Here is a 22,115-nt window from a genome sequence, read left to right as displayed (position 1 = left end):
CGTAGTCGCAAACATAATCTGTATATTTGAAATGGCTTATAAACCTAAAACCTTTTTTTTTTAATCCAATGTTGCAAATACAGTGATAAAACCTTATCTTTTTTTTTATATTATTTAAATGTAATTTTTTTTGCTTACAATAGTCATTGAAAAAAAACAAAACAAAAACAAACCTAAAATAACTTTCTGGCAATGGCTTTAACATGCAAGCTTCGTTCATCACCAGAAATGCAAGGTCACCCCGAGTCATCTCAGCATGTGAGAACTAAAACCCATTTATTAATGCAAATTAAATTAATTATATAAATATTTCACGGTATACATACCACAGCCTTATAAGTAAATAAACTTGAGAGGTAAAATGAAACAAAGGGACAAAATAAATTTGCGTATGTGTTTCATTGTAGCATGCACAATTCAAGGTTTTAAGGTAAAGAGGGTAACAAAAAAAAAAAAAAAAAAAAAAAAAAAAAAAATTGCAATCCTTAACTCAGATTTTCTTGATTTTCTCCCCAACAATAAGAGGGTTTTCTTTCCTTATCTTCTCAGCTGCATCGGCCTTGTAATCGAAGCTACAGCTGTGAGTATCTGAGTATCGGTGGATGCTGCAAAACAAGTGTCCGCACCGGCAGTCGAAGCCAGTGAGCCCCACTTTTTTGCGGCAAGAGAAGCACCGGTTTTTCTTGGGTCTGGATTGCTCTGGTACATCTGAGGTTTGCTCCGAGACATCTGAGGCAGACACTCTTTCTATGGGCTGGCAAGTTTCGTCAAGCTTCCTCTTTCCTCTCGATATGCAATCCTCCGGCGATGAGCTACCCGCCTTGGACTCCTGGATGTTTCTCCTCAATTTACTGCACGACACTTCTTCTGGTGTTTTCGGGCCTGATTGAGCTGCTGAAGCACCTTCTTTATGTGTAACTACTGCTGCTGCTGGCGTTGAAAAACTCTGACTGTTCTGCTCATGCTGTGACGTCGATTGTACGGTCACAGATTCTCCTTTACTGCTAAGGCTGGAAGACACTGGATCGCTGGACCTGCCGCTATTGTTCTGTCGCTGTAAGGAGTCTTTGTAGCACACCGAGCACATGCCGTTATTACGCGGATTGCCGTAAAACCCACAACCATTGGAACAGAGCACTTATACTTACTTATACTTAAAAAGTAAACTTTTTGTACTTAAGTGGGCCAATTCACTCCACTTTTAGTTTTACTTAACTATACTTAATCTTGACTACTTTTTTAGTAAGGAATATATGTGCATAGCAGAAAATATTCTGAAGGCCATCAAATTTAGGTTAAAATCATCAAAAATGCTGACGGTAGCTGGCAACATTTTTAAGAAACGCTGGGAATGAGTTAAGGCCAAAAGTTTAGGCCATGCCACATAGGACTATTGTGGTAATGTTACAAAGTTAAAATAGCCTACTTACCTACAAAGGTAGAATTGCAAATCACAAATGTTAATTTATTCAAACATCTCCCTATCAAATTACCTACTGTTGCTTAATTTGCATAAAGGAGCCAGTAGTGGAGAAATAATAATAGTTTTTTTGTTGTTGTCTTTTGAACGATAACAAGCCAGAATGAAACAAGCCAAAATGAAATAGCAGTAACAAGTAACAGTTATTGTAAAATTATTGTGGCAAATTACTTCAGTAAATTATAGATACCCAAAATTTCTACGCAAGTAAGGTAACAAAGTATTTGTACTTCATTACTTGACACTTCTGCCCTAAGGGGACAAGTGCTGAGGATACTGTATGGAATATATGGATGGATGGATGTTCAGTACTGTGAGGGTTCCTCTCTTTCTCTTACACTCTTTGGATGATAAATGGATGGCTTTGGAATGATTTTGTTTGGAAACATGGATCAGAGAAGAGATTGGTTAGGAAAAAAAGAGAGAGGAACCCTCACAGTACTGAACATCCATCCATCCATCCATCCATCCATTTATCCATCCATCCATCCATCCATCCACCCATCCATTTATCCTCCCCAGTGCTTGTCTCTGTAGGGTCAGAACAACCTATATATATATATATCTGCGGCCAAATATATTTCTCCTTATTCCTCTCCATCTTTCTGCACCATGTGCCTTTTGCACATTTTGGTTAAAGACAATGTAAGGAGGTGAATCAAAACCTGTAAATGCAATAAGACTAATCTGAGAAGGGATATTCAAAGGAACAAAAGTGGTTGGCAGCGGCCTGTTGTGTTTGTCTTGTGTTTTGTTGTCCTGAAGCACATGGCCTTTGTTTTGACAGCTCGCCATGTGCTTTGCTGTTAACTCCTCCCCTCTTGTTAACCCTAATTGTTTCACACTCCTGCACCCCATTTCTGTTAATTACCCTCCCTACTTAATCTCCTTGTGTTTTCTGTCCTTTGTCAGTTCGTCGTCTGATGTTAGTTCATTCTGACGCTGAACCTCTGTTGACTAGTTTGCTCAGTTTTGTGTTTGTCCAGTCATAGTCCCGGTCTCAGTCTAGTTATTGCTTTTTGCCTTTTTCTATTTTTGTTAGTTTCCTGTTTCCCCCCCGTCTTCTGCCCCCATCTCTCCAGTTCACTTTTTGCCCAGCTAAGGACTCTCCTCTCACCGATCTTCGGGTGCCAGTCCCTGTCTCGGTCCTCTAGTGGGTGGATGCTGGACGTGGCTTCAGTGGGAGGCTTCTCAGCGACCGTTTTGGCCGGCCACCTTTTCCTGCCCCACCGGTTGGGTCTGGTTCACCCTTCGTCCCATCGAACTGTGTCTGTTAGATGACCCGTCCTTCACCTCCTCTGCAGCTGTGATTGTGGCTGGAGTTGACTGCCAGCTGTTTCACCCCCTTTTGGACTATTATACTAAAACCTTTATTTGTTCAAATAAAATTTTCTTCTGCAATTGGGTCTGCTCGTCTGCCTTGACAACCCCCCCACCCCCATTGTGTTTGACACCCTCCTCACCTCTGCTCTTCCTGCTTCCCCTCCTTCTGCCCAAAAGACTTGGTTTAAAGTTCATTAGGAATAAGGCATTATATGTCGTGTGTCTTATGAACCTATTGTTCTTCACTCTCATGTTTGGTCTCATTTGAAAGGTCTCAGTGAGATTGGTAAATTGGTCTCAATTTCACAGTAATCACTTATATTATGGAAAAGATTAGAACTTGGTAGAACTGTGTTCTGTTGGGAAGGTGGTGTGTACTCCTTTTGGGTCTCTGAAAGTGTTCCAGCCAGGTGTGACCCTGGAGCACGGGAACCTAAAAACCAAAAGGTTTTTACAATTACATTTGGTATCTCTTTGTCTGGTCTGAGTATATAAGGAAAGTGACAAAACACAACAAGGCGTGATTCTGTAGCCAGATCGGCCCGTAGTGTGGTGTGTGTTGGAACTACTATTCTTGTTTTTACCAAACCTTTGGCTGCTGAAGAAACCAACTAATCCCTCGCTCCCAGCTATGGGTCCCAGGGTTCCCCAACCCAAATTGGTGGTAAGTGGACTTGTGTGTGTGTGTGTGTAGTAGGTTTTGCTGCCCTCCTCACCATCATCATCGAAACTGTAAAAAGGAACATTGTGAGACTGAAAAGATGGACAGACAGCCACCCGGACGAGTGTATGTGGAAAGCTGTTGTACGTACATTCCCAACCAGAGATAGTGGAGTGGGATCAGAGTGGGATCCCCTGTCATGGCTCACTTCAGGAACCTGGTGGAAAATTCTTTTGAAAGTCTGTATTCCTGTCATCGTTGTTTTGATTTTGTTTTGTTTATTCATGACCTGTGTAATACAGTATCAATATCAGATCAATGTTACCAAAAAAAATTGCTTGCTAACACATTTGTGTCTTACACTCTGCTACAGCAGGAGGCCAGAGAGACAGGAAGAACTGGGAAAGAGCCCCTGTCAGGCAGGGAATATGCTAGGCTAGGGGTTCACAGGGCACCCCTGTACAGTGAAGTGAGACTTCAGAGTAGTGTGGTGTAATCACTTTCCTGCAAAAGAAAAGGAGAGTGAATTTCAAGAAGTTTTTCTTTTCATTTTCTTGTTTTTGTGGAAGCATCGAGAGGATAAAGGGGAATCCTCCAATCAAGATGCAAACTTAAATTCTGTATTAGTTCTATGAAAATTGATTTTGAAGTTGATGATTTAGAAAGTAAAGTTCCATTGCCACCCTGCTTGAACGATAGATGTTTTGAATGCAAGCCTGATGGTGATCGCACACTTAATCAACTTGGGGGTCGATGGGGAATTTCTCCTTCCTAGAAGGTTTTCGCCCCATCTTGCTATTAGAGTTGTATCAAAGTAAAATTTAATTATTCACAGACTAAGACTACTTGTGAAAATCGAGAGAAGTGGAGGTTTCTGATGATCATTGTGTAATAGTGTCAAACAGGAGGGAAATGTTGGAACTACTATTCTTGTTTTTACTTTTATTGACATTATTGTCTAATATATCAATGTTGTTTTGAAGGATTTCTGTGTGTGTGTGTGTGTCTAAAGAGTTTGGTGCCTCTCCCATAAAGAACAGGAAGCTGTTCGCAAGTGACATTTAATCAGGATCAAGCACACACAGAAACGAATGTTCCCTATTGTAATGGGTGTTTCTCTTTCTTTATGTATAAATAAAGATGTGTGAGGGGCTGCGTTTCAGAAGCAAACTGAAGAGAGCTGGAAACAGTTTACTTCCCTTGCAACTGAAGCGATGTCACTTGCAAGTTAAACATTCAGAACAAATTCTCGTGTCTATTATTGAGTTGTCTTCAGGGAGGTAAAGAACCTTAAAGGGGCATCCAGACCCAACAGTGTGTGTCCGCATACACAACACTGTGTACTTTTTAAAGATCAGGAATAATTTTCCCAAAAACCTTTTAAATTAATTTTTTTTGTTTTGTGTTATTTTTGTACTGCTGATCAATTGTGTAAATGTTTATCAATTATACCAATTTGGAATCTATTCTTGCCTGGCAAAATAAATGTTAATCTTGGTTAACTTATAATATTGTCTGAAATAACTTTTCTAGTAGGTTAGTGATTTCTGAGGTTTTCCGCATTGTTGGCGTGCTAGGGTGAGTCAGATCAACAATCAATGGATGGAGCCGGGGGCACATTTTTGAGATCTTGACTTCTGGCCACCAAACTGGGTTAGCATGCTACTACTTAGGGAACGCATAAAAAATTACTCTTTTTTAATCTATCGAGGAGATGGCTGCATTAAGGTAAGCAATCTATGGGGTAGCCTCTGACTCAGACCTGGACTAGCCCAGATGTGTCGTGAGTCTGTTTTGGCCAAACAAGGTCTCTAAGCGACCCAGACTCCTAACGAACTAGAGGGATCAGCAGTTACATTTTAATAAATATAAATAAAACCACGAAAGATTGGAGTCAGATAAAATTATGTATAAGGTCAGTACTATAATTGGAAACCCAAAAGATTAATAAATATTAGTGATTTTTAAGGAGACGCAAAGAAAAGACGAACATGCATTGACCTTCGACCAGGGCCTCTGGATTCCGTTCTGCAGGAAAAGGGGGACCCTTACAACAAAAATTCCCCTGTTGCCTTTTTACAGTGCTTACACTTTGATTGTTGAGTATACAGTTAAGCCACTTATGTTTCTGCACACCTGATTGCCATGTTTGATCACTTGGTTCATATGTGTAGTATTTTGGAGAGCAGTGCCTTGTTAGATTTCTGTGTCTAAAGTATGTTTAGTGTTAATGTATCAATGTGTATAAAGTTTTGCAAAAAGTGTGAGGCTGAGAATGTGCTTAAAATTGTTCAGATTTGGATTTTGAGTTTTTGCTCCTTGTGTGACAGACTTTATAACGATAAGTTTTGCTGCTGTTAGGTAGTTAGAAAAGCAAAGAGAAAAGGTGATCAGATGATGATTGTGGTTTACAAAATAATCATTTGATTTGGGTTACTGAACTCATGCATTTCCAAACAGCATTTTCACATAAACCACAGTGCATTATGGGAATCATGGATTGGATTGGTGGCACAAAGAGTTAATGCTTACACTGATTCTCGATGTCTGTTAAAATTTGCTTAAGTATATATATATATATATATATATATATATATATATATATATATATATATATATATATATATATATATACCTCAATTAAGTTATAATTTCTAAAACTGAAGCTGCCACTGACCATCAGATTTATAATAGTACATTTCTTCTTCATTGTTTACGCTCATAGTTTACTGTTGTACACTTATACTTAAAAATAGTTTTATATACTAAAGTGGGCTAATAAAGTCTTGAAGTGATCCTTCCTTTATCTTGGGGGAAACCAAGGTTAGGTTTGTAAATGAGTGCGCTCTTTTTTGATACTTCACTTGTACTGTGCCTGGAACTGTGCTAGAACATAGTTCAATCAAGCTGTGCTAAGGTACAGGAATGACCACAAGTGTAATCTTACCCTGGTTACCTCAAAGGCCAGGGGAATATAAACAGCAAACACCTTAAGCTCACAGAGGTTACACCTGACTTTGGGTGATCGTTCAAAAACCGACAAAAGCACAGCATAGGGCTGTGCAATTAATTGCATTAGATTTTTAAGCATATCTAATCATGAAACGTGACACAATACACATGAGAATTGCATGCGTACAGCCCATGCGTATTGTGCACGTTCGGCTGCACAAGTAAATACTCTGATGGTGTTTCTGATTGGCAACACCTCTAGTTGAATGACCCCTTACTCCAGTGGGTCATTGAAGGCCCAAGGAAAAGTAGGCTAGCAAAAAACAGACTACCCACTTAGACAATCTCTGCTTAGTGACCAAATACCTTTGGTCACGGCCACATAAGCAGACAAATAGCTGTTCTGACTGCTTAAATGTGGGAGAATGCTCAACATAAACCTTTAGCACCCTAAAGCAGAGTAGATTTAACTCCTGGTCCTCCTCTGAGGATGAAAGCACAGAGAAAGTAACCACCTGTAATCATTTGTATTATAATTTAATTTCAGTTTGTTTCTTTGAATTGCAGCTATTAATATGCTTCTCTCTTCTGTAACTTTTATCTGTAATAAGATTTCTTTTTAAATCACAAATCACTTTCTTATTTTACATGTTCTTTTGCAGCATTCACACTGAAAACCAATGCTTTTTGCCACTTAGTGGGCGGAACAGCAGTCACTTCAGCTAATTGTGACGTTACGTGCACACCCTTTATATTAACCTATATGTACTTGTAATTGTAATTTTGCCAGTTTTTTATTGTTAATAGATTAACAAAGATTTTAAACTAATGAACTTTTATTCACATTGTTGTCATGGGGTATTGTTAGTAGAATTTTTAGGGAAATAATTAATTCAATTCATTTTGGAATAAGGCTGCAATATAGCAACATTTGGAAAAAGTGAAGTGCTTTGAATACTTTCCGGATGCACTGTATGTTCACTGCCAAGAGTAAAAATTCATGGTCAAGAAAACAAACAAATGAAGGAAAGTTCTTGTTTTCTGTTTGTTTTATTCCATTTCATGGGCGTCTACATGAATGTATGTTTTGTGCCTGGTGTTTGCAGTCCAAAGCGAGACTGTGGTCAAGCTGTGCTCTCTCTGTAGAGAGTGGAGACCTACCAAAATAAGCCTCATATACTGCCTTCCTCTGTAACACCTCTCAGCCCCTCAGTAAGCAATGCCTTTAGAAAGAAATTACTTTATGAAGGTCACAATTTCTTTCCTATTCAGATGTCACTGAAGCTGTATGTACTTTAACATATAATGAATTAACTTTATTGCAACAACCTGCCAGATTAAATGTTGAATCATTCTGATTCTGATTCATGAATCTGTTTGGATTCATTTCCCTCAGGACCTCTTAACAAACAGAAAAACATATCAGTTACAGTTTTTATAGTTACAATTGAATTGATGCATTTCTTAAATCATCCTTAATATTTGCTAAGCAGTATGTGCATGTCTCAAGACACTTTGTACAAATAGCACCACCACAAAATGTATTTCCTGCAAAAACTTGTAACTTACTAAAAATCTTTAATTCATCTCTCAATAATAAGTATTTTTTTCAATGAACTTGTTAGTGCTTGTTAGTGTGAATGAATAGTACATAATTCACAAACAAGATGCTTCAAAATGCTTAGGCATGTTTTCAACATAAAAGTACACTCTCTTAGTATGACCTGTTTAAACACTGTGCCAACAGTTTGGCCAACAGTTACTGTGCTAAAAGTCAGAAGGCTGTGCTTCTTATGTATGCCATACATCATTTTAAAAGTACAAATGTCTACATTACTGTATGTGGAATATTGATTGAAATGTTTGAATGACAGTATGAGGATATGGTTGATTTCCCAATATTGACCAATAGTATCCCAATAATGGCACCCTTTAACCATTGTAAGGCCATGATTGATAACATGGTCCTTATTTTATATTACATGCACCTATTTTCTTGGCCTCTTCTACATCTTCCTCTGATTTGTCTCTGTGTCCTTTCACCATAAATCTTTACTCTTCTTCTTCCTCTCAGCTGTTGACTTTCTAGATATTCAGCCATTGTCAGAGTGAAGATTCACAAGATGTACTTTTGAACTGGTTCATAACTGGTTGAACTATATACACTCTTCATTATTGAAAGTCAAGATTCACTTGCACAGTTCATGGTAAATTGACTAATAGAAATGTCTACAAAATATGCTTGACAGGCTATGACAACTAGATCAACTATTTTGTATTTAATGACTACAATGAAATAATGACTATATGTTTGGGGGGCTGATACAATCACACAGAGAACTGTATAATACATTTTGAGCAACATGATATAAGCAACTGAAAATGTAGGAAATCACAAACAGATGTAAACAATGAATGTACGAAAACAATCACAATGTGTTTAAAAAAATTAGAAATTGCTTTTATGATGATGTGGAAGTTGAACAAAATTTCATTTCTGAACTGAGAAATGCACCAAAATGACTGAGAAAAACTGTAACTTCTAACACTTTATTTTCGGAACACAGAGGCAGTGGGAAACAAAGACTTCAAAATAAGAGTCCACAAAAACCAAGACAGAGGAACACATCATGACATAGCCCCACCTCAAAGGAGTGGCTTCCAGAGACTGAAAAAAACCGTTCATGTTCAGTAGGTTAGTGTAGCAGAGGCAGAGAAGAAGGAGTGATGGAGGACCAGGTCCATGCTGTAGATCCCGGGACTGAAGTCAGAATAGAGCAGGGTCCCCCCAAGGTGGCACAGATGGAGCAGGAACCCACCACAATGGAGCAGACCGTTCATAATTCAACTTGATGACAAAATCTGTCAAAATAAAGAGTTGGTGGCCTCCTTAGATGATGGGGGTACTAAGTTAAAGTTCACAGGTGGCCTCCTTAGCTGCAGCAGGACAGGGTAAGAGCTGATGAATGGACACCACTGACACCTCTGGAGGATCTGCAGTGATTGATGTCACCTCAGGGGGTCTACAGTGGTGTCATTGGTACACAGAGAGTTCAGTAATAATATCCTTGACCACAACATGTTAGGCTGTGCATGTATTGCTGAGCATCACCCCTGCACAGGAAGCTAAAGTGTGTGCTGCCATTGCAAAAGATTTTGCAGCATAATCTGCCACATCTGGTAACATCACAGTGGGTCCCACTGTTTTTAAACTTTCAGTGGTAGTAAATCCACTTGTGGGAAGAACTACGGTTTAGAAAGGTTTGAGAGTACTAGTTTATGGACACCAGCTGCACATGCTGACACCAGCGGTGGATCCACCACACTGGATGCTAGTCGGTAATACTGACAAACTGATCTTGAAAATCCAGATGCAAATGACAGGGAGTGACAAAACTCTAAACGAGACCAGCTGTGACATGACAAGACTCTGACAATCAGCATTGAAGTGACATGAGTCTGGCAGATCAACAATGATTTGACGTGACCTTGGCAGATCCCCTGAGATGTGATGTGATTCTGAACAATCAGCAAAGACAGAACCTGACTGGTAAATATCAAGAGTGACTTGACTTATGCAGATCAGTGTTGTATTGACCTGAATCACTGACATTTATGAAAATTGTATTCAACTTTTGAATATCAGCGATAACTTGACAAACTATAGTCTTTAAAAACTTTATAAAATAATAAGATTACCCACTTCTACGGGTTTATTATTTTTACTACATTTGATATCCTTCTATTTATCACCCTGATGGAAAAAAAAGCTTAAGCTGGTCAGCAGGCTGGTTTTTAAAGGGGTTTTGTCCACAGTTCCAGTCTGCCAGGCTGGTCTTAGCTGGGAGACAACCAGTTAAAACCGGCAACTTTCAACTTAAACCAGCTCAACCTCACCGTGCATATTTACCTAACAGATAATTAACACAGTCTTTGTATTAATATTTCAGAAATAAATATTTCTGTGAAATGCCTTAGGTTGCACAGAAGAAAGCTAATGTACTGATATCCTTCAGCAGAGGACTATTATTTTGCTTAACGAGCTGAGGATGACATCACGGCCTATATTTGGTTGACCAATCCACAGAAATAACCACCAACAAGGGAAAAAATACTTCTGGAGTCGTTTATCCATTTTCTATTAATGAACAAATAAAACAAATTTTAAAAAATGGTGGTTTTCATGTCAAACACAATATTAACAACTGCACTAAAATAAGAGCATGATGAGAAAGTTGCATTTACTAACTGCTTGACTAATAATTATACAACTACTCCCACCCCTATCTAGAGGCTGCAGACAAGTCTTTTTCCACATTGTCACTCTTTAAGATTAGAGAGAAAAAGACTGCTATCTTGGGATATAAATTCAAAACTAAACTGCCATGAATCTTGTATTCATTTTTTTAAAATATCAATATCGCATATTTGAGAACCGATACAGTATTTCCAAATAAAATATCACAATACTTATATGTATCGATATTTTCTTACACCCCTAGAACACACACACACTTGTTTAATGTAAGGAACAATGGACATCCCAGTTCGTGGAGGGAAGTCTGCAATGAAAAGGGCATAAACAAATGAACTTGAACGTCTCAGACTAGGGTACACACTTGTTGAGGAAGTAAAGTAACTTTTTGATGCATTTCAGATGATTATGGTGTCTTTAGTTCAGTGAAACACATTTAGGGTATGAAAGTGGTGATAATTTACGCTACAGCGTGTAGACATGAGTAAGAGTGAGTATGCGACATAATCTTGCAAAGTGAGTGCAGCAAATTTAATAGTTTGCAACTAGTTTCCTCAAGAAATTGTTTGTAAGCAGTACAAAGCGCAAAATGTAAAATGTCTTAATAACAAAAAAAAAAAAACATAAACCAAAATATATTGACACGTGTTATCTTTTCTATCATGCACGCTTGTACACATTTGTGATGTAAGGAGGTGAATCAAAACCTGTAAATGCAATACGATTAATCTGAGAAGGGATATCCAAAGGAACGAAAGGACTTCAAAAAGAGAGTAAACAACACCACCCCCCCTGTTATGACACCCTCTTCACCTCTGCTCTTCCTGCTTCCCCTCCTTCTGCCCAAAAGACTTGGCTTAAAGTTCATTAGTGTAAGGGTCCCCCTTTTTCCTGCAAAACGGAATCCAGAGGCCCTGGTCGAAGGTCAATGCGTGTTCAGTCTTTTCTTTGCGTCTCGTTAAAAATCACTAATATTTATTTATCTTTTGGGTTTCCAATTATAGTACTGACCTTATACATAAATTTATCTGACTCCAATCCTTTGTGATTTTAGTTATATTTATTAAATGTAACTGCTGATCCCTCTAGTTGTGATTAAATTTGGATCATTAATTAACTATAATATTTCCGAGTTTCAAGTTATCGTTCGTTAGGAGTCTGGGTCGCTTAGAGACCTTGTTTGGCCAGAACAGACTCACGACACATCTGGGCTAGTCCAGGTCTTAGTCAGAGGCTACCCCATAGATCGCTTACCTTAATGCAGCCATCTCCTCGATAGACTCAAAAAGAGTAATTTTTTATGCGTTCCCTAAGTAATAGCATGCTAAGCCAGTTTGGTGGCCAGAAGTGAAGATCTCAAGACGGCTCCATTCATCGATCGTTGATCTGACTCACTCTAGCACACCAACAATGCGGAGAACTTTAGAAGTCACTAACCTACTAGAAAAGTTATTTCAGACAATATTATAAGTTAACCAAGATTAACATTTATTTTGCCAGGCAAGAACAGTTTCCAAATTGGTATAATTGATAAACATTTGCACAACTGATCAGCAGTACAAAAATAACACAAAACAAAATAAAACAAACTTAAAAGGTCAGTATACCTGGTCTTTGAAAAGTACATAGTGTAGGGTATGAGGACACACACCACACTATGGGCCGATCTGGCTACAGAATCGCGCCTTGTTGTGTTTTGTCACTTTCCTTATATACTCAGACCAGACAAAGAGATGCCAAATGTAGTTATAAAAACCTTTTGGTGTTTAGGTTCCCGTGCTCCAGTGTCACACCTGGCTGGAACACTTTCAGAGACCTAAAAGGACGACACACCTCCTCCTCAACATAACACAGTTCTATCAAGTTCTTAATCTTCTCCATAATATAAGTCATTACTGTAAAATTGAGACCAATTTACCAATCGCACTGAGACCTTTCAAATGAGACCAAACATGAAAGTGAAGAACAATATTTTCATAAGACACATGACATATAATGGTCTTGGTATCTCTTTGTCTGGTCTGAGTATATAAGGAAAGTAACAAAACACAACAAGGCACGATTCTGTAGCCAGATCGGCCCGTAGTGTGGTGTGTGTCCTCATACACCACACTATGTACTTTTCAAAGACCAGGTATACTGACCTTTTAAGTTTGTTTTATTTTGTTTTGTGTTATTTTTGTACTGCTGATCAGTTGTGCAAATGTTTATCAATTATACCAATTTGGAAACTATTCTTGCCTGGCAAAATAAACGTCAATCTTGGTTAACTTATAATATTGTCTGAAATAACTTTTCTAGTAGGTTAGTGACTTCTGAGGTTTTCCGCATTGTTGGCGTGCTAGGGTGAGTCAGATCACTGGCACGTTTTTGAGATCTTGACTTCTGGCCACCAAACTGTCTTAGCATAGGGGAAGTATAAAAAAATTACTCTTTTTGAGTCTATTGAGGAAATGGCTGCATTAAGGTAAGCGATCTACAGGGTAGCCTCTGACTAAGACCTGGACTAGCCCAGATGTGTCGTGAGTCTGTTCTGGCCAAACAAGGTCTCTAAGCGACCCAGACTCCTAACGAACGATAAGTTGAAACTCTGAAATATTATAGTTAGTTAATCACATCTAGAGGGATCAGCAGTTAAATTTAAATAAATATAACTAAAATCACGAAAGATTATAGTCAGATAAAAAAAGGTCAGTACTATAATTGGAAACAAAAGATTAATAAATATTAGTGATTTTTAACGAGACGCAAAGAAAAGACTGAACACGCATTGAACTTCGACCAGGGCCTCTGAATTCCGTTCTGCAGGAAAAGGGGGACCCTTACAGTGATAAAGCAAGATGAATGCAAATTTCCTGGGTCTGGGTAGAGTCAAGAAACCAATGCTGCAGGTATGATGGGTTCCAAGGGAACAATTGCACTTGGAATCAGAATTTTCACACAGTGTAAAAGCCACTTTATGTTAATTTAAGCTGCTAGACTAAGTACTAATGTTTAAACACGGTTGGTGAAACTGTCCCGTAAAACAGGCATTTCAGTGTTGATAGAGGGACACAGCTTAAAAAAATCTTTATTTGGAATGGTCATTTATTAGTTTTTATAGAGAAAATATAGAAACACTAACTAATTTAATAGGTTAAACCCATAGAATACAGAAAGCAAAGACTACACTCTGCTCAAAGGTTAAACAAGCAGATGCTTTGAACACACTAACATCCCAGACACGAAGAGCTAAATAAAATGAATTCATTGCCAGTAAAAGGTCATTGAGAACTATATTTGTCTGTCGAGGTTTTGTAACTGGAAGAAGAACAGAGAAAACTGTTTAATCCTTCAGTAGAAATTGATAGGTGCAGAATGGAAATAAGTCTCTCATCCCGAAAAGAGATTCAGTTTCACTAGGGGGGAAAAAATAAATATCAGTGAATGTGTACCATGGTTTTTGCCCAACAGTATTTATTTAAGGGGCTGTCAAATACATTTCCTTAAAACTCCTTTTTCCTGAATCGCTCACAGTGACATCTCCCAATCCGCAGTAGTGGTGCACTGACGGTCACTCTGTGGCCACATTATAGGCCAGTTCCTCTTTCTTGGAAGTTAGCGCCAACCACATGAAGAGCTTTTGGCAGAGTGAAGGTTCTGCAGCCGTCTGAGAAGGCCTATGACATCTGGCAGAGAACCTGACTCTCCAGACATAGAAATTAATACAGTAACACTTTACAATAACAGTAAATGAATTATCATATTCTAATACATGATTTAACTTACTAGACTGTAAATTAATAATAAGTTAAGACATCATTAATCAAGAACTAATGAAGAACTAACTTAATTACGACATGAGTCATATGAATTACTGCATGAATAACACCCCCTTAATGTTGGTTCCTGCATGTTAGTTAATGAATTAATAACATTTTTTGGGTAATCTAAATCAAACATGCTCTAGAAGAAAGGTGGATGAAAATGGCACAAAATGGTTTATACATTTGCCACTTTTAGCTGCCACAGACATCAGTGAATGACAGTAAATTTCTTGCAATATTTATGTTTAATCTAACTCATCCAACACACAATTATGCATTCATAAATAAAAACAAGTTTGTCTCATCCTGTTATGAGTGATTCCACTGCTGCCATCCTACAATAAAATATTCATTATAATAAAGCACACAATTTTCCAAATTAAAAAGCAAAGAGAACATGATTATTGCTTTTGTTATGTTATAGATTGGATTACTGTTATTATATCATAATAATGCACTGAAGTCAGATGTTTCTCGTGTTCTTGCTCTTCTTTTGGGCCACTATTGCCCCTTCAAAATGTCAACTTTTCTCCTGAAAAAAATGTTGCAGTTCAACATTTAACATTCAACTTTAAATTAATTAACTTTAATTAACATTCAACTTTAATTTTGCTTTTACGTTTAGACTGTGCCTATGTCTTAAATTGTTTATCTACCTATAAAACAAATACATTACTCACTTTAGACTTTAAGCTGAATGCTACAGTGATACCACAACAAAAATGTGGCATGAGGCATTCCACTCTTTTTGAATGGCTGCCCTCAGGCCCTCAAGTTACTGTGACATTGACATTTTTTGTGGTTTAGCCACCACTGTTGTTAGGGTTTTGCTTCAATAAATTGTTTGAGATGAAGAAATTGCTATTGCATGCTTCTACCTAAATGCCCTATTTTAAAATATATATAGTATTACTGTAGTACTGTAACTTTTTACATTTTTCATAAAAAATATTTTGTGAATTGCATATATTGAACATTAAACAGAAAAATACTAATTATTCATGTAATAATTATAAGTTGTAGTTGTAAAATATTCCCAGATACTGCTTGATCTGAGCTCCACCTTGTTAAGGACAATGCAGAACATCAAAGCACAGCCTACATGCCCATGCAAATAATATGCCTCTGCAGACTTTTACAGTGCTTTGATGCAACCTGTGTTGTTAAAAGCGCTATATAAATAAAAATGATTGATTGATACTACAGTTATACTACAGTAAAGACAGAGTTCACTACTAAGGTTAAATTTAATTTGCTATTTAGCATAAATGGTTGATATTAATAATACCTAATTAGGGCATCATTTTGGCCTGGAGAAAAAAAAATTAAACTCCTTTTTGCTCTGTGGACTCATAGTAATTTGAGTTTGGAACACTGGGGGTTAGCTAGGAGTTTTGAAGCTACTAGAATGTTTCTGTCAATCTTTTCTTAGTGGAGAGAGGCTTATAAGTTTTTTGAGTTGAGATTGATGCCGGGAAATTCTATGGAAGTACTGGGGCCTGAAGTTTTTTCTTAAACTAGAGGAATTCCTAGGTCAGCAGACTTTTTTGACTATCAAAAGACTGGCTGCTGGGACAGTGTTAGGAGGAGATATAATGAGGAAGTCGTCGAGAAGATGGATAAAGATAAGGAATTTGGTAGTTGTTACAGAGAATCCAGCAAACTGCTTCAGACAGCATGTCAAAAATTTAAGGTGAGAGATATTTTCCTAGTGGCTATGCCAATTAGTCTAATACGGAAGGTATTGAAAGGAGGGACGGAAAAAGGGCCGTTTCTTACTTTATTAAGTTTATCAGTTTCTTTCTTTATTAAGAGGGAGGAATGAAGGTTAGGGCAGATGAGGTTTTGGGATGGGAGGCTGCTGACTCAATGGAAACCATACAATAAACCTGATAAGTGATTAGAAAAGTTAGGATCAGGATGAAGCAATAATTCAGAAGCCAGATGAAAAATATTTACGGTAGTCGATAAATATTGCTAATTATTTTTATTCACTGCTTTGATCACTGAACAGATGGGCATTTGTTCCACTGGGAAACTCTGAACGCGCATTTTGCAGAAAAGAGCAGAAAATGTAGAAGTGGGAGCCCCATAAGACAATGCAAGTCAGCGATGCTTGCCAGATAATCACTGAGCTCATGCCTCCTGTAAGGGGAAAAGGTGTGTGAAGATGGTGATCCTGAACCTGGGTTAAGACTTGTAGCAGGAAAATAGAGGAAGGGAGGAGGAATAGGGGCGCTACAGCCAGGGTCATCGGTGGAGGTGTCTGTGTGCCTGTTCTGGCTCCTATGGCTGGCTGGGCTGTGGAGACAGAAATGTACAAGTTAGGTCCTGGAGCAATGGGAGGAACTTGAGGCTGGTTTATACCAGACGGTGGATTGGGGGGGCCTGGTGGCCAGGCATAGGGGAGAGACACTTGAGCAGAGTACAGTTGGTGTGGATTCGTCTGGCCCAATGAATGGAGCGGGTACGGGCTAGGCTCTTGGCTTATGGGGGCTGGAGCCATGGTGCCTTCTGCATGGGTTGCCTGCATGAGACTGGAGGGGGAGCTGCTGGTTTTTGGGTCCTGGGCAGAAGGCCTTCTGCCGCGGCCTGGTGGGCGGAGACTTGATCCAAGTGCAGGGGCTTACTTAGGTCTTCCGTCGGGAGAATTACGGCTTCTTCTATTTTTTTCTTCTAGTACAACGAGAGGAGCTTGGCTTTATTCTTCTTTGCATTTATTTTGTCTTAGTTTTGATTCTAATTCCGGTTAGAGCGCCCCTAGCGGTGGGAAAAAATCTGCAGAATAGCCGCACCTTTGTATAAGCCGCATGGTTCAAAACCTATGAAAAAAGTAGCGGCTTATAGTCCAGAATTTACGGTAATTATCAGTGGTTAATTATCCTCATAAATGATTAACATCATAAAGTGAAGAAAACAAACATGATGTGTTTTCTGCCTTCTTGTCTCCAATTTTATTATTCAGTTTTAATCTCAAGGAATTTTGACATTATTTTCTAAATATTTTAACTTAATTTTCATAATATTTAGACTTAAATCTCATCCCTGATAGCCCACATACATCTAGGAGACATCTATTTGACGTATGCATTTATAACTGCAAGACATATTATTTAGGTTCTTTGCTCATCTGCAATACATCTATTGGATGTCTCATTTTTAAATGTTTATGATTTAGAATTCAGACGTTTGTAGACAGCAGATGCTTTCCAGATCAAGAGATATTTAACAGACATCTTGCAGATGTACGTGTGCTATCTGGTTTAGTGTTTTGACTTAAATGTTGTAATATTTCGACTTTATTCTCATGTATTTCAAATTTATTCTCGCAATATTTATTTTATTGTAGAAATATTACAACTTTATTCTCGTAGGACATGAGCAAAAGCTACTGATAAATTTGTTTTGCCTCATAGAAATAAAATACATTTTAAACTATACTCAAAAGAGAGTACAAAAACTTTTTAAATTTTAGAAAAAATATTTTACAATTTTATTGTTTTATAATTTCATTATGACGTTTAAAAAAGAGTTTTGACTGGTTGTGTACATGCATTTTCAGCTGATAGAAAATGATACAGTCTTAGAATGGTGAAGAGGAGGAAGAACATTTTCTCATACCTTTTCCATGTATTATAATAAAAGCAACACACCTGACTACAATAATACAGTTAATGTTATTAAAGGATTCCAATTATCGTGGAAGCTGGAGTCTCTGACTCTGCACTACAGGAACTCTTTGCTGCAGAAGACCAAATGTTGACAAGGAGCCTTGTTCTACATCAAAACACTGCCTCAACCCCTAAAGAAATGTTAAGAGTGAAGAGTTACTGTCCTGTCCTTCTGCTGCTGGGATAAGAAAGATTCTCTTCTCTCACAGTCCTTCAGCACATAACTCTGCCTCCTCAGCACTTTCTGAAAGATTATTTTCCACAGTAAATAATCAAACTCACATAACAATTAACTTTTACATGTATCTTTTTATCATCTATTTATTTTTTGCACCAAATTAAGGATAATTGAATCAATAAGAATACTGATAATTATTGATAATTTTCTCTTAAACATCATTATTTAACTATGCCCATCATCCTTAATGAGAAACTTTTTAAATTGATTATTGCATAATTGCATAATCTGCAGTGACGTACCACCAAAACATTGCCATAACATATATTGGAATCACAAAGTTATGTGGCTGAAATGTTACGTTGTCACAATGTACTGTGTTAGCTGGGATTTATATTGTTATATTGGGATTTATATTGTTATATTGGGAGTTATAATGTTTGACGGCTTAATATATTCTAAATAAACTAAAGCTAAACATGTTTTCGATCTGAGGGGCCCTAATGGCTCATTATGCAGCTCTTCATGTGGGCCTTTGTCTTTTCATGTGTTAATCACTGCATTATTCATGGTAGTTCATTCCCTCTCACATAGACCCTTCACTCATAAAGTAAATTTAAAAATTTAAATCAATATACTGTTTCATAGTCACACATTAGTATAATCACAGAGGGATCACTTTGCTTCAGCCACCTGGACCCAATATATTTTCAGTGTTGGGGATAAACATCTGTTCCTTGATGGTAAGTTCAGAGCACAATGTGTGGTTAGCTGTGGCTAACCAGGGCAAATATACTCTACAAGTTATCCACAGCTTTCTACTTTATATCAACGAAGTTAGAACAAATATTCCACTCAGAATGTTATTTTTATCATATGGAATAAAACAGACTTTGCTGTTCAAGTTGCTGAAATCTCAAGCAAGTTGCAAGGTAACTTTATCTTCAGTTTTATATCTTTAAGTACTCTATATTTGTGCAAACAATTCACTTCACAAACTGAAAGATGTTATCTTCTCAAACTCTCTTTCACAAATAAAAAAAACATTCATAACATTTAACCTGAACACAATTTTAAATTATCTCAGACCCTTTCAGATTTGGTGTTATTATATTAAAGTCTCATGTTGATCCAATATTATTTAAATGCTTTGCAACATCCACATACAGTATGGCCACATTAATTGTAACATGAACATTTGATATGTTCTTAAACAACAGAAATTGCCATATTTGCTGGATTTAAAAAAAATTGTAGAATGAACAAGTTTTGTTGCAATGTACAATGGATGCAATTCACTTTTAATGCTGAAGTAATAAAATTACTTTAAAATGTTAATTTTAAGGTATCCAAAACTCAGTGTCTCACACTGCAACAATGTGAAATGCATTACATACAAAAACATTGATATAGTTTCTCCTTCTTATTATATTAGAAGGAGAACCTATTGATCTATAAATAAGCAGTCAATAAAATGCATCAGAGACTGGGTAATGCCTAGTGCAAACAGCAATGTGTATGCAGCAAACATGTTACTACCAGCATCCAAAACAGATGTTAATACCAGGTGTAAACAAAATGCTTAGATTCTTTGAAACCAAAAAGCAAATTCAGAATAGTTTTAAAAGCCTTTTGAAAATAAAAAGTTCTAACTGCTCTGACTCCATGTTGAATATGTGTCCCTGTAGCTGCCCATATGTATTATAGTTTGCTTTTCCATTTGTTTACAAAACAACCACAATTCTTTTACCCAATTATAATAAAGAATTGCTCATTCATAGAAGTCTATGGTCAAAGTATAAAAATCTAGGTAAAAATTAGATGGTTCAGTGTTTTTATTTCATGGTCAGGTCAAAGTGTGGAAAGAGGACTGAGGCTGAGGCTGAGCCAGAGAAGCAGTGTGCCAAGTGGAGCATAGAGCCAGGGTGGAGCTGAAGACACCCACATTTGAGCAGATGGATTCAAAGTAGGTGTGCTTGATATATATCATCTGAGATAATAATGTAATTGTTGTATTAATGACATACAATTTGACATTATCAAGTATTATATAAAACAAACAAGTATCCTATGGAGTGCATGCATACATTACAAGTCTAGTGGGATAAAAAGTAACTAATTACAAATACTTTCGTTACAGTACTTCAGTACATTTTTACAAATTTTAAATTGTGGTACTTTTACTTAAGTAACATAAAACTAAAGAATTCAACTTTACTACAGTTATTATTCACCAAAAGTACAAAAAAAGACAGGTGCCAATGGAGAACAGACTGGTGTTTGACAGGCACTTTTCAAACTGCTGGGTTGGAGCCCTGCACTTCTGCCAACAACAGACAGGGCTAACTCAAGTGATCAAAACTTCCAGATCAACTGGGGGTATGATTATAATGATACTCGAAATTGAAATGCGCAGAAAGTCCTAAACAGTCTAGTAGAAGCAATATATAATAATAACAAAGAAAATCTCTAATATGGACAAATACATAGCTGTAGCTAAACGGGGTAATTTGTCGGGCAATTTACAGCTAATAAATATAGTATATGAATAATGAAGTGCTAATTGACAATGTATTACAGTATAGAAACTATTTTGCCATAATGTGTGTAAATAAACCAATCCTAAAATTGTCATTAGCGAATACAAAACAATAGTTTAGAATACAAATGAGATTGATTATTGTCCAGCACTGTATTAGATTTCTTAGCCAATTTAAAGACATAAGGGAAAAAATAAGTCTATAAATTGATTTTTTTCCCCATTTCTGTCCCCTCATTTCTCAAATGATGGCTACACTCCTATGTGTACAGTACAGAAAAAAGTGCACAAGTCTTCCTTTGCTTAAATGGTTTAAAGTCATTAAACTGTGCACAAAAAAAATCTTTTTTTTGTTATTGTCACGTTTGTGGTTTCGCGGGAGAGAGCACTCAAGAAGCGAAATAAACTTAAACAGATTTAATCCAAAACGGGCAAAATAATAATAAATACAGACAGGCAGAACAAAAGATCTTGGGAGGAGGTTCTTGGTGGAGGACAGCCCCCCGGAGGGGGTAGGCAGACAGAAGTCCAGGGAGGTGCAGACGAAGGGAGGAGCCAGGGAGAAGACAGGAGGAGTCCGGAGCAGGAGGAGATCCAGAGCCCAATAAAGATGGTCCATGGTGGTGCCGACGGAGGGAGGAGCCATGGAGGAGGAGCGGCCATCGATTCCCTGGAGTCGACCGACGGCGGCGGAGCAGGTGGTGGAGGAGACTGAGGCGGAGGTGGAGAGCCGAAGAGCCAGGGTAATGCCGAGGCGCTGGAGGACCAAAGCGACGCCACAGGCTTCGGCGACCGACGCGGGGACGGGAAGGGCGCGGCGGAGGCAGAGCAACAGAGGACTGAGGTGAGGCGGAGGGAAGGAGGAGCCTGACAGAGCCGGAGGGATGGAGGGATGAGGCGAAGCCGGAGGAGAGGAATCCCGAGGCGACGGATGGTCGACGACTGACCAAGGCGGAGCCGGAGGGACAATGGAGCCTGGCAGAGCTGGTGGACTGACGGACCACTGAGGGAGCTAGGAGCCTAGGAGGAGCCGACGGGTCTACGAGCCGATGTGGAGTCCGGTACTCAGAGGCGGGATGGTGAGGCGATGGATCCTCCACTCACAACGACGATGGAGACCGGCAGACCCGTGGCGAGCTCCAGATGGTGAGCTGAGGATAAGCGCAGGGGCTGCTGGGATCCATCGACGACGTGTTGCAAGGGTGGGAGGGTGGGTAAACTTGAGGCGGCGATGGCTGCGCAGATACTGG

General features: G+C 38.2%; 1 protein-coding gene across 1 annotated transcript in view; it reads right to left on the bottom strand.

The window, feature by feature from the left end:
- Window positions 1–384: 384 nt before the first annotated feature.
- Window positions 385–22,115, bottom strand: part of LOC122360809 (AN1-type zinc finger protein 6-like) — a 28,075-nt gene continuing 6,344 nt past the window's right edge. The window contains exons 2-3 of the mRNA XM_043261670.1: window positions 3,965–3,968; window positions 385–1,137 (exon numbers count right to left, since the gene is read on the bottom strand). Coding sequence (XP_043117605.1) covers window positions 491–1,137; window positions 3,965–3,968 — 651 coding nt within the window. The 3' untranslated portion in view covers window positions 385–490. The remainder of the gene's footprint in view (window positions 1,138–3,964; window positions 3,969–22,115) is intronic.

This window comes from Puntigrus tetrazona, chromosome 16 (genome assembly GCF_018831695.1).
Source record: "Puntigrus tetrazona isolate hp1 chromosome 16, ASM1883169v1, whole genome shotgun sequence".
Classification (NCBI taxonomy): domain Eukaryota; kingdom Metazoa; phylum Chordata; class Actinopteri; order Cypriniformes; family Cyprinidae; genus Puntigrus; species Puntigrus tetrazona.
Note: the sequence above shows the minus strand (reverse complement) of the source record. Positions and strands in the feature narration are given on the sequence as shown.